Source organism: Clinocottus analis, unplaced genomic scaffold (genome assembly GCF_023055335.1).
Source record: "Clinocottus analis isolate CAN_PGR_092001 unplaced genomic scaffold, fCliAna1.0.p SCAF_14, whole genome shotgun sequence".
Classification (NCBI taxonomy): domain Eukaryota; kingdom Metazoa; phylum Chordata; class Actinopteri; order Perciformes; family Cottidae; genus Clinocottus; species Clinocottus analis.
In genome coordinates, this window is record NW_027175865.1 from 7,984,293 (window position 1) to 8,000,203 (window position 15,911).

Below are 15,911 nucleotides of genomic sequence, written 5' to 3' on the forward strand. Positions count from 1 at the left end.
CGGCTTTGGCGACATGCAACAGGCGAGCCAGAGGAGGGCGCAGCGAACTCGTCACAATTCCAGGCAGGGGGAGGCGAGCTGGAGCCAGAGCCGCGTGCGGATGTAACGCGACTTCTGATTGGTTGACGTCTGCGGCGAGTTTCTCAAACGGGCCGCCATTGGCCGGCTGCGAGTGGGCGGAGCCGTGCTTGGCATTTCATTGATATAGCCTACAGCTGGTGGCTATAGATTCGCCACAAGGACTGGAAGGACTATGAAAGTGACGAGGGCTTGATGTAGAGGGGGTTTTCAAGAAGGCTCGAGAAGTGTTTTATTATTTTGAAGGGTGGCACACCAAAGATTCACAGATTACACAGCCAAAATGCTTTGCCACGTTACTCGGCCGGATTCGGTGGTGATGGAAGTGGAAGTTGACGCGAAGGCAAACGGTGAAGACTGTCTGAATAAGGTAGGCTGTGGTGGGATACACCTCACGTTTTGTCATTTTACCTTTTTTTTAAACGCCGTGTCACGGCCAGGCAGTGCAGCAGTGCTCTTTATAATCTTTCGAAACTTTAGATTTCCCATTTCCTGAACTTCAGCAGGTTCGCTTATTTGCGACTCGAGCTTCTGCATAAAGAGGAATGCTTGAATAAGATGCACTCGCTGCTTGACTCAACATTAACTGTGTCACGTTACTTATTCTGTTAACAGAACTAGCAATGCATCTGCTTCTTTGTTGCACATAGGTACTGCGGAAACAAAATTTTCTGCTGCGCGCAACATGCAGAAAAAAAAAAATTCGTTTGTAACAATGAAACCTTTTTTTCTTTTTCATATATCTACTTAAGGTCGACACTTATGGCTTGATATAACTGTCGTCAAGTTTTGACACATCGGCGTGAAACTGGTCGCCTCTACCTGCATGACCAGTCGGAGGCGACTGGCTCTCGTCGAGGTTACTTGAGTTCATTCTGCTTTTGTAGCCACTCAACGTTCTCGCTCCACTCAAACTGAAACTTTAGTCTGAACTAAGTAGTTCAGATATTCCCCTCTTTCCCCTCCAAAGTGGACAGAAGACAAGACTCATATTATGCTACCCTGTTCATCGGCCGCCTCAAGTTGTGTGTTTTTTTGTCCGCTTATAAAGTGTAACGCTACTTTAAATGCATGGCGTCCCCCCCCAGCTTGCCATGGGTATGAATGAGTTTCATCTCAGCCTCCGGGCTCCCTGCAGACGTTCAGCAGCAGTTATGTAATAAGCCCATGGTCGTGGGATTGTAGGTTTGATGAGCCCCTTTCCCCTGCGAGAGCCTCCAAGTTTACTTCCACTTTTTGATGGGTTTTATCTGTGTAATGGGGTAGCAGAAATCCAAATGGAGAAAGTGATCAAAGCACCCTTATATTCTTTCCTCTTAAATCTTGGACACTATTGATTCCTTTTGGTGAGTTGTTTCGTGAACTCTCTCCGGGACGTTCGGCTATCACAACTCAAAACTGTCTCCTCTTTGTACAATCTTGCTGTGAAAATGCTGTCCCATTATACTCTTTCCCTATTCTGGATCCTATTTGAATTTCTTTGTTCCGAATCCACTTTTTGTGACCCCCGTATCTTTCATTGCTTTCCAGGTTTGCAGAAAGTTGGGCATAATTGAAGTGGACTACTTTGGGCTGCAGTTTACCGGCAGCAAAGGGGAGAACCTGTGGCTGAATCTGAGGAACCGCATCTGCCAGCAGATGGACAATGTGACACCCTGTCGACTGAGGCTGCGGGTCAAGTTCTTTGTGGAGCCCCATCTCATTCTGCAGGAACAGACGAGGTATGTTTACCAACTTCCACGCTTGCATAGACATTGTGTGCAAATTTGCGTCTTGAAACCCAGCATGCTTGTCTATGGGCATACAAATGCATGAGTAACCACTTCCTTTGTGGCCAAGCACCTACAAATTAGTTCATCGCTTCCTCTGGAAGAGCTGAGAAAGAATTGGATCTGGGCTGTGTTGTTCATTGACACATACAATTATGACTGACTATGTAATGCAATGATGAGCACATGGAGGGGGAAAAAAACAAGCCACCATTAGTGAGTTGCCAGCTTATGAGCTAATCACTTTGTACACAATACAGCAGAATGCCCTCTAGTAACCTCTTCCCCAAGCCCTTCCGGGGTTACTTGAGGTTAATTTTGGTGGAGCTCCAGCCAGGAAATGTGATCCAGCAGCCCTGGGGGCTATGTGTCTCTCTCTGCCTGCTCCGAGAGACGCTCTGAGCGACAGCCAGGACCTCTGTCACTGCCCCCATTCAACTCAAAATAACTTCTGTTGTGCTTTTTTTTGTGTCAATTGTTTGGCCATTTTTGTCTGAACAATAGCAGACTTCTGTGTGGTGTGGGTGGGTGGATGGATAATATTCTGTTTGGTGACTGTGTGTAGGTTGTTTTTATTCTCATAGAAATGTGTCACAGTGTGCATGCAGCCTGTTTCATAGTGATTTATTTATAATCACTTTTTAAAGCTACAGTTCCCTTGTTTTATTTGAGTAACTTTAATGGAAGCATAAAACTTGTACAAAAGACTTGTTTCACACACAGTGTCCAGGGCGATGCTGTGGATGTTCTATTCACTTCAGGCGGTGCCACAGATGTTTTCATACTGCAGAGTTGGACCCATGATGTGTAGGGAGGGCAGACTGTTTGGTCTCATTTTAAACTCCGCCACGCTGCTCTTGCCCTGTCTCTCGCTCTCCAACGCAGCGTGCCACTAGAACTGTTAATTAAACTGACATTTATCTGCCTTGGCTAGGATTTGCTTGGCATTCCAGTCCGCTCACAGTTGCTCCCCAGTTCACCCACTGCCCCGTCTTCTACTGTTTTCCCACTCCCTTTTACCTTCATTCACAGCACGCTATCAAGCAAAGATATCAACTTTATTCTTTTGCCATTTCTCCATCGCTGTTGGATATGAACTGTCCCCACTCTCATGCCCTCTCTGTCCATCCGACTCGCCAAACCCACACTTTGTCTCACATTTGGCAACCATTTGAAACAAAAAGTGAAAGGCAGCGGGGGGGAGAGAGTGAGCTTGAAAGACACTTGGCTGCCTGCGCTCTGACCTCCTCTAGATTAGCAGGGGTTATCAACAGATGGCTGGCGGCGGGTGGGGGTTATGGCTTGTAAAAAAAAAATAAAAAAAAGGTGAGATTAAGATGTGAGATGTCAGGCAAGGAGTGGGGTTGCTGTCAAGCTATGTGTTAAATTTTGGCGCAGGCTTCATGCCAACCATCTGCTCATGTGATATGATTTTAGGTGGTGGTTAAGCAAACACTGGCATCAATTTTAGAGATAAGGGCGACATGTTGGCAGTGCACAACAGCGGCATTTTGGGGAGCGACACAGGACAGGGGAAACTTCTATGTACCATTTTTTTAAAAAGGATCGTGCAATAATACATGGCATTTCTGTGAATTATTGTTTTTTCCTTAACTTGCATTTCAAACGTCTAACTCAACTTGAGAAGCATGTGGGGTCCTGACTCGAGGCTTGTGCTGTCACCTTTGTCCTACTTTGGGCTACCAATGCCTCCACTCAACTCGTCCTGACTGCAGGCAGACAAGCAAGCACTCGTGATCATGGCTTCGCACATTTTTTTTTTTTTTTTTCTATTGGCACTTTCAACGTGCCAATAGAAATGTGTCCAATTCTTATCTACAGAAAGTTCAGTGTGCCCAACGCCGGATTGCCGTATTTACACTCGTAAACACAGTCAACGGCAATGTCAGTCCTTGAACAAGTTTCAGAACCGGCAACCCAACGTGAGCCTGACACACCCACGTTGTCACAACACCGCATTACACTAGTTCCACGAGTGTATGTGAGCCGGAGTAAGTGTTCTCAGCAGCTTATGGACAAAGCAAAAGGGACAACTCGGTTGAGCTAAGGGGTGGGCCTCTTTTTCAACACCCTTCTTATAGGCCTTATTACGTAACCTGCACTAGACTGACTGCGCAGAGCTGCTTACATAAGCTGCTGTGTACTTTGCTGCCATGTAAAAGCCGAGCAGGTCACTCGCATGTTCTTGCTCACATGCAGCTGACTATTTGGATATTTTATGGTAATTCATCCTCTTTTTGTTGGGCCCACCACTGCTAGAAATGTACTATACAGAATCAAACCCAATTTTTAAAGTATCTAAACCAATTTCCTCAAAACGGTAATCCCTATATAACCTTTAGGTACTACTACTGTACAACAACAACAACAACGTGCAGGCTATATCTATTTTAGTTGCAAGGCTTAAATGCCGTTCATACCCACACGTGGCCTGAGCGTGAGTTACGAGCATGCACAGAAGCATTACGCTTATTGTGATCTTCGTTGCATAATTCTCTAAAACACCAGAAGGCATACAACAAAAATGTACCGTGAAGAAGCAAGATGATAACAAAAACTCTATAAACCAACCAGCTGAACAAAGACTGAAAACGGGGCCATACAAACCTTCCAGTGGTTTTTAGATGGAGTTGCACTCACACATTTTCCTGGCTTAATCATTTTTATTCCATGTGAGTGGAAAACAAAAACAGTTCCCTAAAATTATAGATGCCTAAAAACAACAGGTTCACCTTAATCTGCATTTCCATGATACATCAACAGAAGGAAATGCCACTTCTTTGGTTAAGGGACATTAACCCAAGGGCCTCAACAACAGCTTGCGTTACCTGCATCATTAAGCACCACTTGCTCGGGGGTGCTTCTGGTTTAAATGTGTGAATGTTTTCCCTTCATTAGTCCTCGTATTTAGCATTCTGATCAGGCAGACATAGAATATTCAGAAAGAGCACAGCTATTAGTACACGCTTTATCAGAGGTCCTGATTGCTAAACCTGTTTACCTCCCCGGGTGTTAAGTTTATCTTTTTAACTTAAAATGAAACAAAAATATTCAATCTTTAAATGCAACTTTTAAAGACTCGACTCGATTGCGTTCATTCCGCTCACCGAACGTTCCCCCGAGTGCACGACAATGTCGGCTGCAACATTTGGAGAATGGATCCACTCAGAAAACATTTTACAATAAAAGGCATGGATGTACCAACATTTACATTAAGTATTATTGATAAATTATAGAAGCCCTGCAATCAGTGTGCTGCCAGACTGTACTCCACTTAATATTCTGCATGATTGAGCTTTGTTTTACAACATTAAATTGCAGTTTTATCATACATTAGTTCACCCATGAAAACAGAGACAAAATCATTATGTCTCTACTCTGCATTTTCAGCTGAATGCTCTGCCAAAAACAATTTGAGGTAATTTATTCCGGTCACACAGAAGTTACAATGTTTAGCTCACTGTGGGAGGCTACGAAGACGATCAAGCCAAAGATCACACAAGATGCCTGTGGGTCTTCAAGTGCTTAAAAGCACCACCCAAATTATTTATCAGCACGCTCCATCGTCAGTAGCTTTCAGCTCCGAGTTCCTTTCCTCCTTCGTTTTTTGTGCACTCGTGTAACTTAGCTCTGATCTGTATCGTTTGAAGCCACAACATTAGGGCTTGTCCAAGAACCACAGAATTGTTTTAATTCTTTGGCGCCTGAATTTAGGATTGATGCTGCGCTTTTAATTAGTGAGTTACCATCCGGTACAGAGCACCGGCCTGTAGCACAAGGCATTTAGCATGCAAACCGCTTCTTTGTGTTATTGCCGTGCAACTTTCTGTTTAAGTCGGCACAGAGCGAAGGCCCATGTGGTTTACATTTAGTGCTTGAAATTATTGTTTTGCAACTTTCTGGTGAAAACATACGACAAGCGCTTCAGTCTGACTTTCCATTAAAGCTGCACCTTGGGGAAAAAGAGCAGGGTTTACTATAGTTCATTGACCGCGAGTAACCTCACGGCACGCAGCCCTTGGCAGAGTGTCATTTGACTAGCTCACAAACCACATTGTTGAGAGCCCAACCGATGAGCTCTGAAACTCCTCTGGTGATTGGCTGGATGAGGTGCAGTCTCCAGGCAGAGGTGTTGGGTTTCAGTTTGCGGGGACTTTTTGTTCTTGTGTGAAGTGAAGCGACTGACATTCTGCCTGGTGGGAGAATAGGCCGTGGGTTGGGGCAGAAAACATTAAAATGAAACAATGGTTTTAAAGATGGGCGGAACAGACGAGAGAGGGTTTAGTTGACTTTGTAATGAGTGTCTGGTTACTTGAATACATTCCTCCCCATTCTCTGGCACCAGAAGATGTATAAACTTCTAAGATTTCCCAAATTCTTTGTCTAAAAAGTGAAATGGCAAACACTGCATTTTGTGGTATTTTGGTGTTTATAAATTTGAATACGTCAAAGACTGGGTTGAAAAACATAGACGTCTCCTTAGCTCAGCTCTGTATCCAGCCAGTGAACCATTTCCAAATCGTGTGTCTCAGGGTTCGGGCCTGCTCTAATTTAATTATTGCATTCAGGCGTTGGTGTTCAAACACTGGTGCAGCACCCAACATTACCTCCCCCTCCCCCACAAAGAATTTACTTACTCCTAAATGCTGTTAGCACGTATCGCCCATGAAGGACAAGGCAATGATGAGATGTACACACTGTAATGCACTAAAAGTAGGCCAGGAGACTCTCTGCCGGGTGAGTTGGAGAGGTCTATAGAAGGTGGCAGTGCTGTGATGACTCCAGTCATGATGCACGTGCAAATGTGTCTGAATAGTAATGTGTGGTAGTCACTGACATGGTGACTCAAACGGGCTGAGGCTCACGGAAGAGAGGTCGCTGCTTTTTAAAACCGCTGATGCAGCATGGCATCCTCGCGTCCCAACAAGAGACAAGATTCCTGTGACTCGTGTCGGACCAAGTCACGCTCAAGACAGTCGACAATATTTACATTGCCGTGTGCTCGAGCTTTTATCTCTTCTGTCTCTCTTGTCACCATGATTATGGGCCTGTGCAAGCCTGAAGGAGTATGCACAGGAATAACTTATTTTATTCATTTTATTAGGTCCCAAATGGTGTTGCACTGAGACCACATTCAAACCCCGTGTGACATGCTGGATTGATGGACCGTTGTCTCTCCCATGCCCACAGCATTGCACGGTCCTTGACCAGAGACTTTGACAGGTGCTGAGGCCGCATGTGAGCACACTGACGCTGGGACAGTCTTCTGAGAAGCTGTGACTGTGGAGGCCACGGAAGGCAGGAGGGTAATCTGTACAAAACGTTTCTCCTTGTCATCATAACACAACTTATGCAGTGAGCTTTCACTGCTGCACAAAGCTGGTATTTAGAGCAGACACAGTAGCAGTGTAGCTTCACAGGAGCCTCAGTGGGAGAAATTGTTACCTTCTGCTGGTGAAGCAGCTGTGCGTGTTGTGGGTTTTAGTCATGTGTTTGTGGTGTTTGGCAGAGTGCAGATAATCATCGAGCCTCGGGGAAGTCGTGCAGAAACAGCTATTGTTGAACTGTAGTTACCTCTGTTGCAGGGCCCGTCAACCTGTTCTTCTGTACACCTTATCGTTGTTTGCTTCCAAACGCACACCTTATGACCTTATGGTCACCCACAACACTCGGGATGTCTTGAGCAGTGGCCAAATACCCTGCCTAGTCCCAGATGGTTGTTTTGGTGAAACCCGATCATGTTGCATCTTCTGTCAGAACCCCAAACCAACAGGCCGAGGCTTGTCCTGAAGGAAGCTTTTGAAGATGTTAAATGACTTGCTCAGGAGCACCGTCACCGATACTAACCTCCTGCCAATCCTCCCGTGAACTATAGTAACCTCCGCAGCTTGCCCTATAGTAACCTCTTCCCGGCACCCTGTAGTAAACTCCAGTCAGCCCTATTGTTTACATCACACAGGTAGCCAACGAGCTGCATCACATGACGCCTGCTGGGCCTGACACAATAGACAGCAGTGTTTGTGTGTGTGTGTGTGCGTCGGAGGGAATGGGATGTTTAACACCATATCAAAGCAATGGTTGTTATGCCTGAGGCTAGTCGGCTATGGGGCTTCGTTGTTATGGTCTGGCTTTGTCAGGCGTGGTGTACGGCGACTCCGTTTGTGTGCCTCGCAGCTGCTTTCGCTACTGCTGTTGCTCCTTGGGAGCGCCGTGGATGAGGTGTGCCTCTGTTATTGCGTGCTGGAGCCGTTGTCGTACACAAGCGTGCCTACTTTGGCAGCCGGTTGTAGGCTGCTCCCTCTAGAGAGTTTCGGTGTTAGTCCCATAAGATGACAGAGGAAACGTCACGTCCAGCTCATTCTGCATCCCCTGTGGTTCCCACGAGACTGCTCGAGAAGATGCCTTTTCTAAATCAACAACACACAATGGGTTTATATAAACTTAATAAAAAGGCGTGACGAGTGCTACCTTCCTTCTCTACTCGTGTCCCTCTAAACCCTCTCAAATATCCTCAAGTCACGGTGTGACCTGATTTGCAAAAATGAAAAATGTCTCTCTTTGCATCTTGCTTCAAAGAGAACTGTAGCCGAAGGGAGGGTTTTTTTTTTTGTGGGGGGGGAGGGGTTTGGAAATAAGCAGTTTCTGGAGCGGTCTGCTTTTAGTCTACCACATCAGGATGCGGTGAGTTTAGAAATACAGCCTTTTTATTTACATATTAAACTGTTCTACTGTGAGAACTTTTCTCAGCACTTTCCTTTCTGTCATTTTCAAATGAGTTCGATAAAGGCTTTAGACCAATACCATTTTGAATAAATATTTGAGTAGTAGAAACAAAAAGGATACTATCATATGAAAACGGCACCAGCACAACTTTCTTCCTCGCGCACCATGCATTGCGGGAGTCTCATAACGTCTCTTTTTTTATTAATTGAAAAGGAAATGTACGGCGACATCAACATGTGCTAGAGACGACGTGTCAAACTGGTTTGTTGTCATAGAAGTAGGTGACTGCAGAAGGCCCTTGGCCTGTACAATCTTCTTAAGGCTACTGTGTCATAGGTAATCTCAAGGAAGGATCAGTTAAGGTTACTCTAGTTCAACGCTCTTCATGATGCAAGCGTCGAGTCAGTCAGGGTGTTACTCCTTTTGACGTTTTGTCTCCTGCTGCTAGGAGGAAAGAATTCCTAACATCTTCTGGTCAAAACAATGGAAAGGACCAGCCGCGGCTTATTTATTTTGAGGATTTAGCTGTTTTCCTTGACCACACCAGAACTCTGTGTTCTCATTTAATCATTCAGCCCTAACAATAACATTGGTGTTTTTGACTTCCCAAATAATGTTTGAACTATTTTCTCAACCCTCACTTCATAAAACACACCATTTCAAATGAGATTTCCCCTAAGTCGGGCAAAACAAAGCTAGTGGAGGCTTGTCTAAGTAGGACCGCATTGTCACCGAGACACTCATGTTAAGTCCCTTTTTATTGCATTCAACTTTCAGCATGGTCACGCTTTGGCCCATTTGACCACAGACTCACCAGGTTAAAAGTCCAAGTACTTCCTCGACTGAAAGTACTCCAAATGTCTCGACTTCCTCTTTTTAAGAGCCTCAAGTGAATTTGTTCTAATAGGGGGTTCTGAGGAAGTGAATTAAAAAGGGAAAGTGAGTCACTGTGACTATTGAACAAATGTCACTGTTGCTTTTCCTTCTGCTTCACAAACACTCAAACAACTGCTGTCTGTGGTGAAATCCTAGCCTTGTAATGACCACCTGCTCTGGCGTGTGTGTGTATATATGTGCATGTGTGTGTCCACCAGATGTTCTTACTCTACAACGATGACACATGGGAGTCAGCTGAACAGTGAAAGTGGGCGGTGTTTGTGATCGGTCTTCTTCCTGGATAAACTTAAAGTGAAGCGTTGATGATAATCACATTCAATAATTCCCATTCGCTCTGTTTTCTGTCTGTCCGCCAGACACGTCTTCTTCACGCACGTGAAGGAGGACCTCCATAACGGTCACCTACGTATGGGCTCGGAACAAGCAGAGGAGCTGAGCGCACTGCTGGCACAGGCCGAGTTCGGCGACTACAACCAAAACACAGCCAAGTATTGGTACTCCGAGCTGTGTGGGGAGGAGCCCAGCACCGCAACAATCAACAGGTACAACACTCTTCCATCACTCAACATGACCCCGAATCCTTCTATTCCACCACATCCTGCTAAAATAAAACCCTACCTTGACCTGAAACCATCACTGATGTTTTGTGGGGATTCTAACTCGACAACTGGAATTTGAACACAAGTTAACAAGCTCTGGTTAATCATTGAAACCTGTTCTCTGTGGCAGCTCCACTATATCTCTGCCTTCTCATTAAGTCCAAGGGTGATAATCCACCCCATATCGACATGGGGAAGTAGTGATGAGAAATAAATAATGGGCCGCGGCAATCGGTCATGGGTGGTAAAATTTACCAGATGGTGTTCAATGAAATGAACTGTCCACATACTTTCTCAAGCGCAGTACTACCAAAATGTTAAACTGAGCAGCTGAGGGCAGATCAGATGGTGTTTTGTAGGGTTTCACTGACAGATCCTCCCACTGAACATCTTCAATGTTTTCTCTGTGGACAAGAAGAGGAGTTTGTGAGGATCCCATTACATTGTACAAAAGTCGCACCACACTTTTGACAGGAATGCCTGTTTAAGAATAAATGCAATGTCTTCATTTTGTAGTTGAAGGCTTTTGCAGAATGTACTAGAGCAATGTGTTCCTCCTGCGTATGAAATTGTGTCAAACCAGCAGGCACCGCTGCTGCTCCGACTTTCAGCATGTTACATATGCAAGTGCATTAATTATCCAACAGTTTTTGCCAAAAGAAATTGTAAAAAAAAAAAAACACAACATTCCCATTGGAAAGACATTTTTAGAAATACTTGAAGTACAAAAAACACTTTGTTGCAGAAACAAGAATAAATACAATTTGTTTCTTCAACCCATGGCCATCAGGCATTTTCCATCACAGTGGAAATCAGCAGACCTCACTGAATAAAAGAAGTAACCAGCAATGTCCCCAAGCGTTGGTCTCACAAGTATCGTTGTCCTAAAACAAATTTAGCATTGGAGCTTTCTGCCTGAGGATGTGTTCAACTTTAACCGCTAAAACACGCTCCACAGTGTTGCTTTTATGTTCCGTATACAGTGTATGATGCAGCTTGTCCAAAATAAACCTACATGCTTGTCTTTGTTCCCCTCTCTCTCTCTCCAACCCGATCTCGTCTGCAGTATCGTGTCCAGACACAAGGCTCTGGAGGGTTTGAGCCAGGGCTCTGTGGAGTATCAGGCCCTGCAGCTGGTCTCCTCTCTGGAGCATTACGGCGTGGAGTGGCACTGGGCTCGCGACGCAAATGCTCAACGGTTGGCCATAGGAGTCGGCCCGGAGGGTATTGCCATTTGCAAGGAGGACTTTAGCTTAGTCAACAGGTATGCTCCACTCGGACGTCTGCAAATGGCTCTCGTGAAGCTACGCTTCATGTTGGTTGCAGTGGTTTTGTCGTTTTCTGATGGAAGAACATTCACCGTTTAACAGTTTCTTCTCTGTTTGCCTCCTCGCAGAATCAGCTATCCAATTATCCAGATTGCCACGCAGTCGGGGAAGAGCGTGTACTTGACAGTTACCAAGGACACGAGTGACAGCGTGGTGCTTTTCTTCAAGCTGATCAGTAACCGTGCAGCCAGTGGTCTGTACCGAGCCATTACAGAGACCCACGCGTTCTACAGGTGAGAGATAAAGACGTTCAGGCAACAGGAAGTCGTTGGTCCTTCTCAAGTCTGACCTTCTTGAGAAATATCTTTCTCTTCACCGCAGCATGTTTTATTGTTTTAGAGAAGTTACTTGTTCTCTTCACTAAAGACTGGTAGATCATAAAAGAGGTGGGGGACCAGATCTAAAATGTGCATGCAGTGCTTTCTGATCCTCTCACATTGTACACATTGCCGCCTTTAACTCCTTTTTTTAATGGAAACTACATGCATAGTGGGTAAAACATGTCATTGACTTGACTGAGTGTGGATGGAAATGTAGATTGCATGTCACAATCTTCAGTTGGTAGTGGTGACATTTTTCCTTGCCATACACTGTGTGTGTATCTGAAATTTGCGGTGAGCAGGGACAATTAAAATGGCTGAGCTATGAAATTGTTGTCAGTCAGTCACAATAGCTCGAAGGTACAAAAGACGGCCCGGTCCTTTTTTGTTTGAGGCACGCGTTCCAGCTCAGTCGGCTTTTTTTTTTTTTTTTTTTTTTTTGGCGCGCATGTCTTCGTCCTGCTTGCTCAAACTAGTGTTTATCTCGTGGTAGTGGATGTGTCATCGGTACAGGATGAATTTAATGTTTTATAAATAAATTGTGCAAGGATTATATTGGATAAACGGATGTACCCTTTACAACTGTAAAGACGGATGTGAGCCGTACTGTAGATTAGTTTTATTAAATTGTAGTTTGTTTGGTGAAATGCTTAAATTTTTCTGACCTCGTCTCCTTTTTGATTCTCAGGTGCGACACAGTCACTGATGCGGTGATGATGCAGTACAGCAGAGACTTTAAGGGCCACCTAGCATCACTTTTCCTGAACGAAAACATCAACCTGGGTAAGAAGTACGTTTTCGACATCAGACGCACCTCCAAGGAAGTTTACGACCACGCCCGCCGCGCGCTCTACAACTCCGGCGTCGTGGACCTGGGGTCCGGCAGCGACGGACGCTCCTCTCCCTCGCGCTCCCCGAGCCGAGACGACCAGCAGGACGACGGGCTGGACTGCGGCAGCTGCCAGCAGAGCCGAGCTCTGCAGGAGCGACTGCAGAAGCTCAGAGAGGCTCTGTTGTGTGTGCTTTGCTGCGAGGAGGAGATTGACGCCGCGTTCTGTCCCTGCGGCCACATGGTGTGTTGCCAGACCTGCGCAAATCAGCTCCAGGTGAGACGCTTGTTCACTCTTTCTGTGGAACGCCGTTTGCGTGGGGTTAGCCTTTTCTTATGTCTCATACTGAGAAATGACAATACTGCTGGCATTTGCCAAAACTGCAAATGTTGACGTCGACACTACTAGTCATTTTAAAAAAAAGGCAAAAGCTTAAAAACTAAATAGATTTAGCTTTGTTTTCTGTTTTTAATTATATTTAAGTTTTAACTTCCCATCCTTTTTTTATGGTCCTTTTTTTTGCCAACTTTTAAAGCTCACTTAATCAGCTAAATGTTGCCCCTCTCTGTGGAAGCAGATAGTGGGTGTGAGTGAGTTTGTCTTATGAAAGGATTATAGCAGCCAGGCAAATCTTACTTCCATTAACTTAACTAAGGGACGTGACCCAGCTAATTGACGGATGAGTCGGTAGAAACTCGAGACAAAAGGAGACGAGAAGAAGAGTTCCGCTGCTTTCAACGTGATTGTGAAAACCATTTTCCCGTTACAGCAGTCCATTCCACCTGTTTAGGATTGAGCTGGCTTTGCCCGTTTCTGTGTGTTTATCACGGTGTCCTTCAGTCTAAACATTAACAGACAGATAACCTGAGTGGAGACTAATTGGTTGCCTTGATGGCAGTCAACATTACTCTCCACAGCTCATTTGATTTGAGTGGTTGTTACATCTTTTAGTTTCCACTGTGTTGCCTTTGACGCCTCTTGCTTCTAAGTCACGTGTTTGCTGGCACACTTTAACAGACCTGAGCAAGACTACAAATGTACCTTGTAATATATGATGATGTGACCATGAAATGCGTGTTTGAGGATATTCCCGACGCAGGCCAAAATATAGGCTCAAAGCATAAATAAGCTCAATTTGAAACCTTGTGCTAAATACTTTTTTTGTTCCCCTTGGTCTCCCTCAGATGTGTCCTGTGTGTCGGTCGGAGGTGGAGCACGTGCAGCACGTTTACCTGCCCACCTGCACCAGCCTGCTGAACCTGACGCTGACCGACAACCACCAACACCGCAGCAGCATCCCCGCGCCCATCCACAGAGAAATGGCTTCTCCTCACAGCTGCTCAGCAACAGAGTACGACCACAAGATCTACCACACATAGGGACAACTCCACCGGACACTTTGAAGCAGGTTTCACCAAGAAGGAACATTTATAGTCCGTCTGTTTCCTGCCTGGACTCCAGCAACTACCAAACGTATAGAAAACTCCTGAGCATATTCAAAGATCGACACACTCAAACCACTCCCTCAACAAGTGTGTGTGTTTGTGTGTGTGTTTTTAATGTTATTTACCATCGTCCTTTTTGGAAGTCAGTTTGTCTGATTTGGTTGATCACTCTGTCCAGATCTTGTTTATTTTATAAAGCCCCTGCCATGAGATTTTATTTTTAGATTAGGCTTTTCATAGTCTTTTAAATTATTGCATCAGTTGACCTGATACAGAGTAGACGCATCCCTTAGGTTTTTAATTTGTGACGGTTATTTTTCTCGGCTCCACATCCGTCTCCTAGCCCAGAACCTGAACCACACGATGAACATTTGTGTTTTAGAATAGCTAAACACTGTACATAGTGGCTGAGATTTTATTTTTCATTTTTAATGCGTCTTGACATTTAAAGCTTATGTTTTTGATTTTGAGAACTGAATTGTATTATGTAAGAGTGAAATGCAATTTTTTATTATTATCAAGACGTATTTTATTTTTTTCATTTCTTGTTTGTCATGTTCCATGTTGTTCATGCCAATAAGGGGGTATTTGGAGGCTAAGCAGCGCTGCTCTCGGTAAAGCGTTGCATACTAATACGATGCACCGGTCACCCAGAACTCCATGGTCCCGTTCTCGTGCTCTCACTTCAATGAGGTTCACCAGAACCGTGAGCTTGAACATAAAATGCGGCATCTTGCTGACGCTCACACCGCCTCCTTCACCTTGAAATGGGTATTGTTGATAAACTGCCACTTGTCCAAAACAACAAGCCTGATTTTCATGCTTCGCCTTTCCATTTGTATCTCCACGCACACAAAAAGTTAGACATTAAGACCACAAAGATCTGACTTTGTCCAGCAGCAGCTGCTTCCTCTGAAAACCTCCACTGTCAATCTCTCCTCTGGGATGTACTAGTGAGTTCCTTTTTGATATTTTTAAAGGGTACAAGGAGATATGTCCGTGCAATACTTGCTTGCTTTTTAAAAAGCTTTTCATTTTCAAGTTTTATTTAATTTCAAAGACTATATTTAAGAAGAAAAAATACGACATTGTCACTTTACCAAGGAAGTTTTCCACGTGTCTGTAGGGGGTTTGGCCTTAATGTAGCAGCAACACCGTGTTTATTATAAACTTTCCACACTTTTTTTTTTCTGGTAAGAAAAGGAAAACTTATTTCTTTTAATGCTGACTCGATTAAGCTCAGTCACTGCAGGGGAAGGACTTTTATTTTTCACATTTTTACAATTAGTGATTTGTTTCTGTTTTCTGAAGCAAAAGCCACTATTATCTGTAAAAACAATAACTCTGAATTAAACCCTTTTTATATATTCTGTTTTTAACAAAAGAGAAAGTATTAATAAAGTTGTTTTTTAAAAAGACTGGATTGTGGGGACATTTTGGTTTTGTGTGTTATCTGAAAGCGTATACTTTATGCCCCGTCTTGTGTTGTTTATGTACACTAATGATTTTAATAATTACTAGGAAATGGGAGCCAACTGGGTCAGTGGTTCCCAACCTGAAGGCTGGAATACCTAAGTCACCAGGTAAATAAAAGGGATTAAAGTCATTTATTAAGTCTTTAAATATTATACTTTCTGGTAAAATATTCATAAAACTCAGTCCACAACTGCACAAAGCTGACTAGTCGCCCCCTCATGACACATTAATGTCACGCCTCTGTTCCAATATACTGGCAGATAGTAACACCTGGAAATTCCCTCGAATCCAACTGTTGACATAACGACACGCGGTGAGAAGAGAAAGGGCAACAGTGGTGCGAATGCCTGCCGTGACTTCAGTCCTAACTTCGCTAACACCCCAGGTGAATCATACTCTGAAAGGTCAGCGCACCATTTGTTATG

At 44.4% G+C, this 15,911-nt stretch overlaps 1 protein-coding gene across 1 annotated transcript; it reads left to right on the forward strand.

Annotated features, from left to right (window-relative positions):
• Positions 1-248: 248 nt before the first annotated feature.
• On the forward strand, positions 249-15,359 carry mylipa (myosin regulatory light chain interacting protein a). The gene is made up of 7 exons (XM_068575642.1): positions 249-448; positions 1,609-1,799; positions 9,845-10,030; positions 11,154-11,351; positions 11,484-11,648; positions 12,424-12,841; positions 13,750-15,359. Exons 1-7 carry the CDS (start codon positions 362-364, stop codon positions 13,942-13,944), a joined length of 1,440 nt encoding a protein of 479 aa, XP_068431743.1. The 5' UTR covers positions 249-361; the 3' UTR covers positions 13,945-15,359.
• Positions 15,360-15,911: the final 552 nt, after the last annotated feature.

Excerpts from the sequence above, each read along its gene's own strand:
- mylipa (XM_068575642.1), top strand. The coding sequence starts at position 362 with ATGCTTTGCCACGTTACTCGGCCGGATTCGGTGGTGATGGAAGTGGAA. Across the intron at positions 10,031-11,153 it reads AGCACCGCAACAATCAACAG|TATCGTGTCCAGACACAAGG; the intron begins GTACAACACTCT and ends TCTCGTCTGCAG. Across the intron at positions 11,352-11,483 it reads GACTTTAGCTTAGTCAACAG|AATCAGCTATCCAATTATCC; the intron begins GTATGCTCCACT and ends GCCTCCTCGCAG.